This window comes from Coloeus monedula, assembly GCF_965178545.1.
Source record: "Coloeus monedula genome assembly, chromosome: 17".
Taxonomy (NCBI): Eukaryota; Metazoa; Chordata; class Aves; order Passeriformes; family Corvidae; genus Coloeus; species Coloeus monedula.
In genome coordinates, this window is record NC_138797.1 from 7,649,283 (window position 1) to 7,666,054 (window position 16,772).

The 16,772-nt window shown below is 51.8% G+C and overlaps 1 protein-coding gene across 1 annotated transcript; it reads right to left on the reverse strand.

The window, feature by feature from the left end:
* On the reverse strand, window positions 1-16,772 carry HELZ2 (helicase with zinc finger 2; the record flags this gene model as incomplete). The annotated part of the gene is made up of 19 exons (XM_082292619.1): window positions 16,445-16,772; window positions 16,151-16,334; window positions 15,656-15,763; window positions 14,585-15,108; window positions 13,614-14,246; window positions 11,771-12,554; window positions 11,291-11,366; window positions 6,477-9,987; window positions 5,575-5,660; window positions 5,065-5,196; window positions 4,658-4,825; window positions 4,298-4,439; window positions 3,704-3,820; window positions 3,084-3,279; window positions 2,155-2,289; window positions 1,698-1,916; window positions 1,280-1,436; window positions 599-766; window positions 1-125 (listed from the first exon to the last, which is right to left on the reverse strand). The coding sequence occupies exons 1-19, from the start codon at window positions 16,714-16,716 to the stop codon at window positions 1-3; spliced, it is 7,737 nt and encodes a 2,578-aa protein (XP_082148745.1). The 5' UTR covers window positions 16,717-16,772.

The window sequence follows — 16,772 nt, forward strand, 5'->3', positions numbered from 1 at the left end:
TCACCGGCAGAGGGTTGGGGTCCTCCTGACACGAATCTCCTGGGCTGCAGTGCAGCAGTTGTGCTTGTGGTAATGTTGGATCAGTCTCCCCCACAAAGGGTTGCACTCTAGGAGGTACCGGTTCCCTGTGGGCACAGGGATGGGAACAGCAGGTTAGTGGTCAGAAGAGGCTTGGCTGATACCATTTTTGTCTATCATCTCTAGCTAAGGGGGCTGGGTCACTTGCAGGGATGTATCTGTGAAATTCCAGCTCCCTTTTCCATGCTGTCATATCTGTGAGCAGCTTCCCTACACACCACAGCCTACACCTGCATGATTAGGAGCAAAATGAGCAGCCAGATTTTTCTTAGGAGAGAGCTCTAGCATGAAAGCAACAGAAACAACACAGTCCAAAACAAAGGGTAAGAAAAACTAACTATACTTGCTGTATTCAAGCTCTGAATGAGCCCTGCTTTGCCCAGATTGCCCAATTTCAACCCCCCAGACTAAAGGGCAGAAGAATAAAGCAAGACTACTGGTTGTACTAGTTTGGACCACCACCCCTTTATCCAAGCATCCCATTCCCCTGCAGGCCTGTGCAAGCTCCAGTGATACCAACCTATGATGCAGAGTCCTTCCTGAGCTCGTGTGATGCCAACATTGACCTGGTTTGGGTTGGTAACAAACCCCAGGTATTTCTTCTGCCAGCTCTTTGTGGGCTTCCTATCGATCTCAGACCGGGGGCAGGAGCGTACAGTTGACAGAATCACATATCTCCATTCACTTCCTAGAAAGTGGAAGCAAACCTGAGTTTTTTAGAAGGAAGCATCTGGCCATTTCTCCACCACACAGGACACTCATTTCTCTACTGCCACCATCTGGGTTTCTCCAGCTTTGGAGGCCTTTGGACTTGTGGTTGTTGCTTTCCAAAGAGAATGAACATCTTGTGGCAGTTCTCTAACACCCTTCTCAGATACAGAATCACAGAATCACAGAATCACAGAATGGTTTTGTTTGGAAGGGACATTCTGTGTTCCAACATCCCTGACATGGGCAGTGAACCTTTCACTAGAAATCTTCCACTAGAGATCCTCCACCTTCCTGCCTTCAGCAGCCTCACCCTGCCCAAGCACTCCAGAGGCTTCCAAAGGATTTATTATAATCACAAATCACCCAGAAATCTGGTCTTCCGTGGCTGAAATGACCCTGGGGTAGGGTTTGCTCAAAGACTGTATCTGTGAGCAGCTCCTCAGGAAGGCAGGAGGGGACAGACCCAACACTCCCCCTCCTGTCCCCTCACCTTGACTCTTCATGATGGTGCAGACGGTCACTCCGCGGATGCCCTCCCTCTGTAGGCTCTTGTTGATCTCGGACACCTGGGCGCTGTAGGGGCTCAGGATGGCGATGCTCTCCGGCCGGATGGTGCCATCTAGTGTCAGCTGCTTGGCTATCCTCACCTGGAGGGACCAGCGTCCTGCTCACCTGGCAGCGGGGCCGGAGGGCAGAGCCCCCCAGCATCCCTCCCCAGGGCAGCGGTGGCTCCTGCCTTGGGGTCACACTGCCCTACACCTGCCTCTGCCAAGGGGCCTCCTGGTGTGCTCCAGAGCCGGGAGGCACCAGGCAGACACTGTTGATCTTTGTATCTTTATCATCCTTCCACAATTCCAGCACAACACCCTCCCTTTGCATCCCCAGCAATTCCCCAGGACCCTGCTCACCGCCTGTGCCACTTCCTCCAGGTTAGCTTTGGAGTTCTCATTTCCTTCCTCAGTAGCAATCATGAGGGAGTGCTCCTTCCCTTCTATGTGCCCAAAGATGATGGGGCAGCAGTTGTTATCTTTGTGGTGGAGCGCGCTGGGTTTCTCAGGAAGCTGAGGCCATGTTCTCAGCCGCCTTTCATAGAACTCCTGGGATGGGAACTCACAAATCCTCTTGTGCTGGCAGAGAAAAAGGGGGAAACGGAGGTGAATAAAACCCAAGGAACTTCTCAGCCTGCAGCATCTTTCTGGACAGGCTTCACCCACAACACCATTCTGCTGGAGCTGGCACTGGTATATTCCTATATAATCCTGTGTCTAGGAAGGGGAAGCACTAATGGAGAATATCTGATGTTCAAGGTAAGCCCTAGCAGCATTTTGTGTGATGGAGAGAAGACAATCCACTGGAGGGCCTCACCATGCGGTACTGCGTGTCCAGCATCCACGCCTGTCCCTGGTAACGCTCAAAGAGAGATGTCTCCATGCCAAGACTCTTGCAGACATCGTTGTTAACCACCGGCCGCAGCTGTTTGTGATCCCCCAGCAAAACAACCTGGAAGGAAGAGCAGACACCTCAGCTGCAAGGTGGTGGCACTGGCAAAAGCCATCAGCTCTTTGAAAGGCTGTTTGTACACGGACATTCGGTGCTATTTATTTATGTTACGCTTACAGAAACCTCAGCCAAAGACTACATTGGACATGGTATAAAGATTCTGTCCTAGATAATGCTTCCATCTGATGGGAGGAAAACAAGGAGCCACAGAATTCTAGAATCACAGAATGGTTTGGGCTGGAAGGATTCTTAAAGCTCATCTCGTTCCAACCCCATGCCATGGGCAGGGACACCTTCCACTAGATCAGGTTGGCCCAAGTCCCATCCAACCCGGTCCTGAGTATTTCCAAGGATGGGACAGCCATGGCTTCTCTGGGAAACCTGTGCCAGGGCCTCCCCACCCTCACAGGGAAGAATTTTTTCCTAATATCCAATCTAATCCTGCCCTCTGTCATTGTGAAGCCATTCTTCCTTGTCCTGTCACTACATGCCCTTGTCCAAAGTCCCTCTCCAGCTCTCTTGGAGCCCCTTTAGGCACTGGAAGGGGCTCTGAGGTCTCCCTGGACCCTTCTCTTCTCCAGGTTGAACAACCCCCACTGTGTCTATGCTTTTTATCATGTTAATACTTTGTACCTGGGCCAGAACATTTTTTCGGTGGCAGTGGTATCCAACCCATAAAGAAACACAAACCTTAAAACCCTAACAGCTCTTGGAAGAGCAGCATGGTAAAGGATGGAAGATGTTTGAGAGCCCTGAGCAGCTGTCCCAGGGACACATCTTTGGCAGGGACATACCTTCTCAGCACGGTGGTGGCACACTAAGGGGATAAGGGTCTCAGGCTCTGTGGACATGGCACACTCATCGATGATTATCTGCCTGACATCAAGCTGCTGCTCCAGGATGCTGGCAGATGCCACAGAGCAGGTGCACAGGATGACATCGTGACACGCCAGCTGATACGCGCGACCTTGTGACAGCCAACCTTTGTACCTAGTGTCAATGCAGAAAATACCACGTTATGCATAAGGGAAACACCTCCAGATTCCTCATGCAGGAACCAGGCAGAGGCTGTGCTTTCCCAAATGATTATGGCTTCACCTCCCTCCCCAGGATGAGCTGGTGTTCCCAGGAAAGGGCTTTGGATGGACACTGTAGGAAATGTGTTTTGTCCTGAACTCAACAGGGCAGGGGGTCCAGGTGAAGGATTCAAGGTTCACACAGGTATAATAGGAATTTTGGTTCAGGTGGACAACAGCACCAGTGCAGAAGTGATTCTGAGGCTCTGTGCTGTACCACTAACCTCGAGCTCATCACTTTTTATCATTATTCTGAACACACAGTTTATCAATCTGTACTTCAGAGGTGGCACACAACCAAAGTCAGCCATCTCTCACCAGGGTCTCTTCCTACTCACTCCTTTGTTTCTTCTTCTGTGATCTCCTCTCCGTTCCTCACCCGAGCGTCAAAGTGACAGATCTCCTGCCAGAATTTGCTGGGTGCCCGCCGGATGCGATGATGCAGGATTATTTTGCTGAATAAAGAGTCAATATATAAATATTTTCCCTCAACACTGAGACCTGAGTGATTTCCTCTACAGTGAAGCAGACCACACCACCTGCCTATGTGGAGAAACCCCATTAGCTAAAACACTCACAGCGAAACTTTCCTATCTTTGTAGACCCAAAATTCAACCTCAAGGACATAAAATACAACCACTTCTCTTTAGCAGCTGCTAGCAGAAATTAAGTCAGAGACATTCAGAGCTGTTTCAAAAGGAGATGAAAACATCTAGGGACTTTTCAACAACCTGGATTTCCTGACTAGGTGCTACATTAGACTGTACATGTTCACTTGAAAAAAATTAATTACAAATTATTTATAAAGCAGGTTAATAGTGCTGCTTGCAGTGGTGGAGTGAAACTGTATTTGCTCTGGCTTATTCAGCATTACTGATGCAGAAGCCACCTCTCCCCAGCACCCTAGGAGCCTGCAGGGCATGCCATCCTACCTGAGCTCACGTTTTGGCTTTGCATCCCGTAGGGATTTACGGCTTATGTTCCGGTTGCTCCCTGGGTACGGGAATTCCATTGCCTCAATGGCCTCCCCATAAACCCTCAGTGGTTTCAGGTTCTTCGTCTTCATCAGCATCTCTGGAGAAGGAGGGCAGGTCTGGTCAGACAGCACTAGGCACTGGTGATGCTCAGGCCTGTCCCTCCCTTCCCCTCACTCATCATCCCATCTCCACTGGTCCTCTCCCTGCAGTGCAGGGTTCTCTGTAAGGAACAGCCCCACTTTCTGCCCCTCCACACCACGTGTTCTCCCTCCCACCAATACAAGCCACTTCAGGGGCATAAAAGATGGTAGTTACCAGCAACAACATCAACAGACTTGTTGGATGGGCCACAGTACAAGATGCACTTTCTCCTGTCATGCTTTTCCTCTTCCAAGCATGGTGTTTTGTCCTTCTCAACACTCTCCTCATTCAGTTTATGGAACCAGTAGACAATGTGAGTTCCAACAACCGTCTTCCCTGTGCCTAGAAAAAAACAGAAGCATGCTGAGAACATTTTAACCACAACACTCATGCTCTGGATCAGCATCCAGATGATCAGCTATGAAATAAAATCAAGAGTGGAGGGGACTGCCTTGCACAACTGTGGGTGATGCCAACCCACGTTCCCTTCTCCTGGCTCAGTGAGAGTCCTATGGAAAGCAGCAGATCAGCTCTCACCTGCCATTCATACCACAGAGGTGTGTTCTGCTGTCCCCCCTTACCTGGTGGGCCTTGGATGAGCGTGAAGGGTTTTCTCAAAGCATCCAGAACAGCCTGGGTCTGACTCATGTTAAGTTTCCAGGTGCTGCCAGGGATATCAAAGGATTTTTGCTGCAGGAATCTGGATTTTGTCACTGTTACAGCAAAGAGCCAAAGAAAACAAATGTAAAGAAGGTTACTGAGGGCAGCACAGAAGAAATTCAGCAAGAGGGTGCTGCAGGTACCTAGTGATGGTGGTCCATTACAAGACCACCTAGAAGTAATCCTTGTCCCTTGCCAAGATACTCTGCCCATGAACCCCCTCTGTGAATCCTGGGGATGACAATCTCAGCCATGCCAGCCATCAGCAGGGCATCCCAAATTACACAGCAGCTCCTCTGATCCCCTTGTCAGGGAAACCTCCTGGTGTGGGAGCATCACCCCTAAGGCAAGGGACCACAGAAACTGCCAGGGCACCTGCCTGTCCAGAAGCAAGTAGCCACAAGGTAAGAAAGATTAATATTTGCACCTACCTTTTTGAGGAGGTTCGTGGCCAAGGGCGATGCTTTTAGCAAGCTCAGAGGCATATTTGAGCCTCCAAAGTGCTTTTTCTTTGCGTCTGACAGACAGGGAAAAATAAGAATGAATGGAATGTAGCATAAACCAGCAAAAGTTGTAATACAGCTTTGCACAACTGCCTTACTTATTCTTTCTCTCTACTTTGTTGTTGCATTAACTCCTTCCACAAAAATAACTTAAACTTATTTTGCTCCTCTGGATCTGGGACCATTTCTCAACTGACTGAACAGCTGAGCCTGCAAAGATGTTGAGAGCAAGGAGCACAACTCCTGCCCTAACTCTGTTTTATTACGGCCCACCCCCTTTTACTGGATTAGCTTCCAATTTTTCCTAAAATTCATGATGCAAAAGGAAGCACATTCTGCCCTGAGAATGCTACAGTACTGGGGGTGCATGGCAGCCTGTGCTGTGTACAAGGAAGGGCAAACTAGACAACAGCTCTGATTTTAAAAAGAGCAGAACTTGCTTTGCAGCACAACAAAGGAGAATGATTTGGAAATCAGGGAGCTCTTCTGCTAAGCAAACCCCACTCCAGGGCTTCACTCGACCTTTTATAACACATATTGCAGCAAGCCAGTAACATAACAAGTGGGTGCTCAGGGAAATTTCAGCACTTTCTCCCACCTTCCCATTCTCGGCGACAATCAGAAGAGCATGAGACCCTCTGGAGAACAGACCTGAGGAGTGCTGCCACACCCCCCAAAGACCCACAGCCCAACAGTATGGCAGTCAGAGTAAGGGTAAGGGCAGGTTTTTCAGAGGACCAGCCACAGCAGTGAGGAAGGCCCTTGGGGGTGCAGCAGAAGGGTCCTGTGGGAAGCCAGGTTAATGAGAGCACACTGCTGAGCCCACTTACATGTCTGGCAGCATCTTTGGAATGAGCTCCACCGTGAACCTGGCAGACTCCTGTGAGATCTCTACAGGGATGTTCTCCATAGACATATAGTGGATGTAAAAGTTCATAGTCTGCTGACCAGACCTGTCTGACTTCTCGTCATCGTTGAACTCCTCCGTGACTCCGTGAGCCACCCAGGTGTAGGTATTGGGATCAACCACAAGTTTGTTCTCTGGTTCGCCATTGTCAAGCAAAGACAGGTTCTGGAGGCCATGGCTAAGGCATTCCTCATCACTCTGGAGGCTCTTGGGAAGCTTCAGCCCACCTAAACGAATGCACAGGTAACAGTGGAAGAAGTCCACTTCAATGGAGCACTCCTCCAACCACTTCTTGTTCAGCACAAAGCTCCCTTGCAGCTGTCCTTTGCTTGTCCTTTGCTTTGCCCACTTTATTTTAATATCACAGAGGACAATCGAGTCGTTCTCAGCCACGGCACACACTGCAGACTCCATGGCACTCATGGGCATCCACACCTTGTTGTACTCGGTCGTGCTCTTGTACCTGTCCTTGGACTGCAGCGTGGCGTAGGCCGAGAAGCAGTCGATCGGCTTCTCCGTGTGCTGCAGGCAGACCTCAAACCCCGCTGTCACACACCACAGCTGCACGAAGGGCACCAGGAAGCCCTGGCTGACATCAGTGGTGAGCTGGAACCGCAGCGCGTCACCGGCGCTCAGCTCTAGGGACAGCTCCATGTAGTGGGAGCAGGAGCTCTTCCGCACCCAGCCTATGTGCCGCTGGTACAGCTCCTTGCTCTGCCGCAGCAGGGACGCAGCCCTGTCAAACTCCTCGTTCCTGATGGCCGTGAGCACGTCTTGCCACATCTGGGTGCGGAACAGGGTGACACTCTGGTCACAGAGGGGTCCTTCCCGCAGGCTCTGCTCCTTTGTCTCTGCAGAGTACATCCTTCTCTTCCAGGTCAGCCTGATGCTGTTCCGCTGCTGGATGAACACAGGCTGCTCTATCAGCTGAAGGGACCTGTAGCTAATTCTCTGCGGATCCGGAAGACTCTCGTTGTTCAGGGGAAACAGGGCTTTAAAAAACCTGCTCATCTTTTCAATATCCACCACAAAAGCAATCTTCTGCAGGACTTGGTCCTTCAGCTGGCTGGCCATCTGCAGGGAGTGGGCTCTCTTCTCATATGTCATGGCCTGGGTATTCTTCCTGTTGAAGTCATGACAGAGAAACTCGATGTCATCCACAGAATAGATGAGGGGCTTCTTGTGGAGCACGGAATGAAGGTGCCGCTGGACCACGACATCCATGTACCGGCGGATGGGAGAGGAGGCCCAGGTGTAGGAGTCTACATGCAGGGAGTAGTGGCCTGCCTTCGACTGGACAGTGGAGTTGGAGCGACAGAAGTAGGAGCGGCTGAGCATTCTCCTGAACTCCAGGGTCACGGGGGCCAGCTTTGGGTGGATGTCATCAGTGACAACGAGGTCGAGCATCTTTTGGAAGTCATGGGCATTAGCAGCTAGCTGCAGGTGCTTCCAGATGGGGCCCAGAAGACTGAACTCCACATTTTTAGGGGAGTCTTGTCCAGGAGGCATTTCTCCCAGATGATGCAGGAGATGGATGGACAAAGGAATGATGTGGCTGTACTTGTTTTTCATGTGTGACAGCTGTGTAAGACTTGGCTCACACTGACACCGGAGAGGAGTGACATTTCTGGTCACCTCCTGGTTGGTGAGGAACTCAGCCACAAAACTATTGAACATGATCATTAACTCCTCTATCATCTGATGGGACCCTCTGTTACCTGGGGAACTTTCCTCATCCAGCCGGTCATAGAAACAGTCCTCCTGCAGCCGAAACTTCCGATGGATCCTGGAGAAGTGATAAGCCACAGCTATGCAGTCCTCCAGGGTATCAAAACGAAGGGCCTTTGCTGCTCCCCTGTAGCAGTTCTTAATGCAGAGCTCTGCCTCCTCATAGGACAGCTGCCTGTCCGAGCGGATCACGGAGATGGTGAAGACTCCCTTTAACATCTGATCAGTCTCCTTTTCTATGGTGACCAACAAGGAGATCACCCGTCGATCTTTCTGCGGCAGGAGGCTGCAGACGTCTTGGCTGATTTTGGGTGGGAACATGCACAGAGGCTCCTGCTTGGGAGCATAGTAGGTGACACCCCGCTTCTTTGCTTCCAGGTCCAAGGCACTGCCTTTGGGAATGATGCCAGCCACGTCTGCAATGTGGATCCCAATCTCATAGTGACGCCCCAGATCCCTAACGCTGATAGCATCGTCCAAATCCCTGGCACCTTGGGGGTCAATAGTGAAGGTCATATAACTCCGACAGTCCTTCAGAGTTTCCTTGGTGAGGTTTATTTTGTTGTTGGAGGTGTACTTGGCTGCCTCTCGGGTGACAGCAGCTGGGTATTTGTTCTCCAAACCATACTCCAAGGCAAGGATCTTTAAGCCTTCTTCCAAAGTCAGTGCTGCCTGTAGGATCTCTGTTATTATCCCCAAAGGGTAATAAAACCCTTCCCGCCAGGAGATGACCTGGACACAGAAGAACTGGCACCTCCTTGTCTCCTGGTTGATCTTCTCACAGCTGACCACTCTGTACTTTCCATTGACAAACCTGCGGATGGGAATGACATTGGGTTTCTCCTTCAACCCCGGGACGAATATTTTGGTGACAGTGGGATCAATGGGTATCATCACACGGGGATCAAACTCATCCATCATGCAGATGAAGGTCCGTTCTCTCTCACCACGCTTCAGGATGCCCACCACCCTCCCCTGTGGGCGGTGGCTGCTGCTGTCGCCTGTGCTGTTCTGCAGGATTTCCACCAGCACCTCGTCCCCAGTGAAGGCTGTCCCGCAGTTAACTCTGCCTTTGATCTGGATGTTCATGGCAGGGGAGTCATTGAGGGTGAAGGCAGAAGCTCTGTCGAACCCCTCTTTGATCAGCTCACACCTCTTGTACATTTTGGGGTGCATGTGCAGGTACTGCTGCATCATCTGAGAAGAGAAGCTGACATACTCCCACTTGTCTTTCCACTGGTTTGAAGCCTCGGACTTCACATTCAGCAGCCCTTCCTCAGATACTGTCACCAGCACGTTCTTGCTCTCATCTAAGAGCTCCTGGAGGATGGGATCATCAGCATTCATGCTCTCGCCCTCAGAGCTTGAGGAATCTGTGTCGCTGTCCTCCTCATTACCCTCTGGGCTCCTGCTCCAGCTGTCCTTGTCACATGCAGCCTGTTTGATCTGAGCCATTGTCAGGTTCTCTGGGAAGATGCTCCCCTTGTCGATGCACTGCTGGATGAACCGTTTCCACACTTTGCTGCACTGGCCATGGGAGCACAAGGCCACGGCGTCCCCCACCGCAACCACCAGTGACTGAGCCCGGGTCATGATGGTGTTGAGCACTCTGGCCTCGTTGAAGAACTCGAGGTGGTGGGAGGCTGAAACGCGCAGGCTCTTGCTGGTGTGGACCGTGCTGATGATGATGACCCGAAACTCACGCCCTGCACCAGAGGGGACAAGGGAGAAGTCACTCACAAGAACCCGACAGGGAAGACCCTGCCTGGCTGCCACTGTGTTACATGGCCATGGACTGATGTAACCTCGCTTGGTTGAAACATGGGAGTCACCTGACGTGAGTAAAGCAGCTCTTGGGGATTGTGAGATTCTCTGTGTGTGAACCAGGATGGGCATCCCAAGGCACCACCACCCACACACCAGAGAGGGAAGGACAGCGTGGAGATGGGATAAAGGCAGAGCACTGGAGCAGTGCAGCCATGAGCACCCATGGAGTAGCCCAGCGTGCCCAGTGCCACCAGCAGCCCCTCCTTGCAAACACGGGTAGAGTTTGCTGTGAATCCCAAATTCCCTGAGGAACTGAGGGTCTTGCAGGAACAAGAGCAGTGATCATTTGCAAGGACCCCTCTCCCCCTCAGGAAGAGCTCTGCTGGTCACACAACAAATAACAACCAACAAGAGGCATCCTAGTGATGTCAGAGCTGGGAAGAGGCTGCAAAGAAAGGGTGTGGAGATCACAAACTCCCCCTGGGGTCAGTTATTCTCACCACGAGGAGTCCCAGCTGCGCAATAAAAAAAAAAGATAACGAAAACACGGATGAGTCATAAACTAAGTCCTTGAGGACAAAACCAGCCTTATCCCTCTCTTGTGATCCAGAGCAGGAGACTCCTCCTCTAGTGAGCTGTTCTGTGATTGGTACCCACAGGCCATCCTGGTTTCAATTCCCTTCGGTCACTGCCTCCCTCGCTGGTACTTAGGGCTTCACATGATTCACACATACTCAAGTCTCTGGGATGGCACTTACAGGGTTTTTACCCTCCTACAAAGCAGCAGGCATGTATTTGAAATGAGTTGATGGGTGCAGATTTAATTCAGTGTGAAATCTTATTCACTCAGGAAAAGACAAAATCAAAGAACTACCAACCAGAAGGGGATGGAAATCAGCCAAAGGACTTCCAGGCACTCTCTCCTACTTGGTGTTACATGGACTGCGGTGGTGGCAGAGACACGGAGAGGGCAGGGGAGCTCTGCCTGGCAGCACCTCCCAGAGAGGTATTTTTCCACAATAACAGCCAATATTTTGCATTTTAAAAAGAAGGAAAATGTAAAGATGTTGGAAACTCCTCTGCTAACACCCGAGTGTCTCTTGCCCCTGTCTGTTACGCAGTGGCTGTAGTTGCTATGGACCCTCTTGTCCACCAGCATGACTGCAAAAGCTGTGTATGACTCTCACACAAAAGATCCCAAAATGCAGCCAGGCATGAGGGACTGTGGCACAAGACACAAACCTGGCAAATTTTCGTAGTTTTCCACCACCACATCTTGTAGCTGCTTTTTCCTCAGCTCCTGTCTTGTTGCGGAAACCTGGTAAGAAAGAAGCACAACTGAACTCAGCTCAGAAACACCCCCCACCAAACACCAGGGTTCCTCATCCTGCCCAGCTGCAGGTTGCCCAAATTACTTGACAGCAGCCACACATCCGGGCTGACTTCAGCCAGAGCTCCCAGTGCCCTGTCATTAACCTGCCTAGAAGATGCTGATAGAAGTGTTTAACTAAGCCATTCCACCATCTCTGCTCCAACCACCCAGGACATGCTACCTAAATGGAGACTGCCTCAAAAAAACACTGAAGGCACGTGAGACCCCAGATTTCCTATTTTTAATTGCACGAATAATCATAAATAGATTAAAAGGTCTTTCTTAGGGAGTGTTTAGTCAGCAGTGCAGGCATAGCCCCCTCAGGTGGAATGCAGGATTCCCCATCGCACCTGCATCCCATGGGAGACCACACAGATCTTCTTCAGATCCCGGACACCCCACTCATCTGGCCACCTCTGATAGATCTCCTTCACTTTCTCAATCACTTGTATTATCTCAGAGACATTTTGCCAAGAAATCATGGAAATATCCCTTTCAGCCACGCCAGACACGTGGCAGAACACGAGGGGATACATTTCGGGATGGGGCGGGATGTTCCCGCTGGCTTGGATAGCATTGCCATTGCCGATGTAGAAGTGCTTGGAGACAAACTCAATGATGCCGGCAGTGGAACGATAATTCTCATTGAAGATGATCCTGCTCTTCTTGGCCACCTCATGCTTCTCCCTCTGGTAGAACTGAAAGAGCCGGTTCAAGAGGGTGTGATCAGCAGATTGCCCACCCCCAACAGAGAACAGCTTTGGGGTTATCTGCATGTGGTCCCCAGCCAGGACAATGCGGGTCTCAAAAGTGGCATAGGAGAGCGGAACCAAAGCTTCACACTCCAGCATCTGCGCGGCCTCGTCGATCATGATGTGGGTGAAGTAGCCTGGGGGGACCCTCAGGTTCTTGGATAGCATGGAGGTGGTGATAATGATGTGGTGCTTGTCGATCTCGGCCTGCGTGGGGTGGCGGAACGAGCGCTGGTCCGGTGAGAGGCAGCAGTACATCTGGGTGATGGGGTCCATCATGTTGACGGACCGGTCGGTGGAGATGATCCGCAGGGGAACAGCCCATGGATGCCCCATGGTCACGTAGTTGTGAAAATACTCCCGGATGTAAATGTCAGCAGCGCTGGGAGGGGAAAAAATAGAAAAGCATCAAGGAATTGTTGGTGCTGTTCCTAAATTCTGTGGTACAAAGTTCTCTCTCATCATTCCCCAACACACATCACAAAGGAACCAGTGTCTACGCAGCCACCAATTCCCAGACTCTTTCCAGAGTATGGTTTAAAACAGGAATTGGTACTTGAGACTAGGACATCTCTTGACACTCTTATGGAAAAATGTGATGTGCCCAATAAAACCTGTGGCCCTGATGCTGTCCGGGGCCAAGTGAGAAGGAGCTCTCCTCTGACGGCAAAGCACCCCCATCCCCAGGTGAGACAAGACCTGCAAGAGAAGCTTCTGTGCAAGCAAACAGCCTGGAACAGGCTAGGATTAGCAGTCACCATCTATTATGCATTAAAAACTGAGGCAGTAACAGCCTTCAGGATTGGATGTGGACACTCTTTTCAGCATAACTGCTCTAATTTTAACAGTCTTGGCCTGGTTTCTCTGAAGGCAGGTCCAATGGCATTCAGACCAGATCTGCATTTCCCCCAAACTCTCCCTGGAAAAGTCAATAGATTGGCATGTGCACAGAGCCCAACAGTCTTAAGGGCAACTAGAGCACAGTATTATCCCAGTATGGTCGGGCAGCAGCTGTCTATGTCTTGCAACACACAGTAAAGGCTGGAAAAAACTGTCTCTCCAGCCCCATTCCCATTTTCTAATGGGGCAGGAATATGTTAAGTGTTCAAGGCCACACTGGACAGGGCTTGGAGCAACTTTGTCTAGCAGAAGGGTTTGGAACAAGCTGTAATGTCCTTTCCAACCCATGTCATTCAGGGATTCTATGATTCTGCATTGCCTCTTCCACAAAGACTTCCACCCATGACAGGCTTTTTCCTAGCAGGAACTAGAGCAGTTTAAGACAAATTCAATAAAAACTTATTTATTTAAACAAGCAATTGAAGTGCACACTGAGAAAAGGGCAGCTCAGCTCTGGCTCATACACCTTGGCTCCCCTTCATCCCCTCAGCAAGCAATGCACCAGCTTGCCCACAGTTCTTGTTGCCTCTTCCCTGCTAACCTGTTTGTGTGAGTGCAGATCAGCACCCGTGTGTTGGGCTGCTTGAGGATCTCCAAGGTGGCCATGGCCAAGGTGAACGTTTTCCCTGTGCCAAAAGGCCCATAGATGAGCAGAGGTGGGACCTGCCGCTTGGTGGTCCGCTGGCCCGTGATGAAGGAGATGGCTTGTTTCTGCTTGCTATTTCCTTTCTGTGGGGACCCAGGAGAGTATGGGATGGAGCAACTGGCGACATCTGGCAGGACCAGCTTCTCATCCAACAGGCAGTCCACAGCCTGGTGCCACTGCCGGAACAGCAGCTGGTCGATTTGGAACTGGATCTCCACCTTGTGGGAGGTGTTTGCCTTGAAGTTCAGCTCCGAGCAACACCTCCTTGGTATCTGTAGCCAGAGGGTCTTCTCCGTGGTGGCTTTATGCTCCACAAAAACTTCATAAACCCGATTGTCCACAGGTGGGTCAAGCGCCAGGAAGGCGGTGGGCACAGACCTGCTCAGCAGGTACCCCTCATCCGTGTCCGGCGAGAGATTGTAAGGGGTAGGCACTTCAGCAAACAGCTCCCCAGAGAGAGCAAACTTCACCCCCATGGAGAAGCTCTGCAGCATGGGGGCCAGCGAGATGAGCACACGCAGGTTGAGTCTGAAAGGAGGAAACACCCGAATGAAGAGCAGAGAAAGGATCTGTCAGTTCCTGAGCCCTCCCCCGCGGAGAGGGGATTGCCACCAATACCCAGAGAGGGTCTGCCAGCCCCCCCAAGCACATACAGACAGAAACCACGCTCTAGCTAATCCACAGCCACAGGATGAGACCCAGCAAGCCATCCTTCTTGGCAAGTTTCCAATTTTCTGGGAAGGCACCACAAGACCCAACCCAGAATGGACAGAAGACCCCAGGAGCAGCACGGTCCCAAGGGTTAGCAATAGGCTTGTGGTGCCCAGTGAGGGGGAACCCCAAAAGGGTTCACACCTTGCACTTACTTGGCAATCAGAGCCTGCTCAGCTTCTTCCTCACGGAAGAGGAAGCTGTGCATTCTCTCCCGATAGTTGAGCCGGGTGATGGGAACGACTGCACTACTCTCACTTTGGTAATCCAGTGCCAGAGCAGGAGGTTTGTACTTGGCCAGCAGATCCACATCTTCACCAGTCTTTGGCACACTGGGAACGATGATCCGGTTACCCCGATTCCACCGCACAAAGTTGACGGGGCGGGTGCTCTCCCTGGTGCTGGGGACGTGCAGGGGGGTCTCCTGCCGGCCCACCTTCACCTTGATCTTCTGCATGAGGACGGGGCGCTTGCCGAAGTCGAAGACCACCCACTGCTCGAAGATGCCCAGGGTGCAGCACTCCATGCTGACCTCCACCAGCGCAGTGTGGGGCGAGGAGGACAGGGTGGCCACGTGCTCCCCACAAATGTACTGGAGGCCCCGAGAAAGCCCATTCCCCGAGAAGTAGAAGTTGACTCCAGGCTCCCGCTTCAGCAGGGCCACGTGCTGCAGATGCATCTGCCATTGAGGAGAAGACAGGGACACAGTGAGGGCAACCCATGGGAAGAGCCCAGCAGCTGGTGAGGTGTTCTAGCAGAATTTCCCAGAAAAAGCTGCTAGAGGAACCAAACACTATGTCAGCCTCACCACAGCTTATTCCTCATACAACCCCACAGCAATTACTTTAGGGTCTCAGAGAACCTCAGGTTTCAGTTTAATATCAACCAGTGTGCAGGAAATAGGTAATCTGCTTGGAGAGGACAGGTTTTGCCCCCAACATCCACAAAATCCTGGGCAGGAAAGCAGCTGAATGCTGTTATTTGTGATGATGCAGGGGAGGTGTTGAGAGCAGTTAGGTCTGCCGCAGGACCACTGCACAAGACAGGAGACACAGTGGCTGCACCCCCTACACAGAGCCTCAGTGCAGGAATCACCTGAGCAGCTCCTGAACACCCAACACACGTCCTCATTTAAACATGCCCAAATCCCCATCCTTCTCCCCCTTGCAGAAATAATAACTAAAAAAACCCCAACCAAACAAAAGCCTCCAAGGGACTGAGCTTACCTGAGAGTGGACCTTGAACCTCCATTGGTATTTCTTCTTCCTGTCCTCCAGCTGCACGTGCAGAGGCTGCTCACATGCAACCTGGACACCCTCGATGTGCTCAGCCATCTGTGGGGAGGCATGAGAGGAGAGGGACTGAAAGCAGCGTCCCAGGGACATACCTCAGAGACATCTTGGCCATCTTCCTCCTTGCCATTACGCTACGTCTTCCCAAGAGGGATCCAGAGTACATCCTCATAATCCATCCTCACCCACCGCTGCGCTGGGTCCCCATGCAGCAGCCTTGGGAAGCCAGAGGACCCACGGCACAGCTCGGGTACCCTGAGCAGGGTCTCAGGTTGCTGTCTCCAAAGAGATGAAGGAAGGAGGACGCCACATCCCTTTTTGCATCCCCATTAGGAAGGTGAGCAGTGGGCTCCATTCCCAAGCTCTCACACCAGAGGATCCCTGTGATGTGCTGCACCAAAGTGCTCCCACCCTGTGCCCACCACTCACAATTAACACCTCGTTGGAGCACATCCGATACTCAGCAATGAGCCTGTCCTGGTAGGACAAGAGCCCATCTTTCAGGGCTTGCTTCTTTTTCTTCATGGAAACCTTCACCCTCTGGATCCACTCCTGCAGTTCCTCTTTGGAATGAGCCTTGGTGCAGCTGTTGCCCATTTCACACACATCCGCTCTGTCGGGAGAGAGGTGTTCCAGGTGCCACCTGTGCCCGGTGGCATGGGGATCCTCAGGGAGCCAGCAGCTCCCTGCTGCCCCGGCCCTCTTCCCTGTTGGATGCCTTACCTGCTGCACAGTGAGAACTTGGTCAGCCCGAGCGGCGGTGCGCGGTGGACCCACTGCATGGAGCTGTCGGCCGAGAGCATCTGCACGTGCTCAATGGAGGAGCAGTGGTTCTCAAAGCTCTCCTGCGAGCTGACGGTCACCAGGCAGATGCGGCAGTAGAAGTGCACAGGCGCGGGCACCGCCGGCTCGCCATTGGTGCTGCCGGTGCCCACAGGTGGCAGCAGGTCGGAGCGCTGCAATCCCTGCTCCCTCTCGGCCTCCCAGACGGCCATCTCCACATCACTGTGGGCGTAGTGGCAGCGCTGCAGGCCGTGCCTGCAGTGCCGGC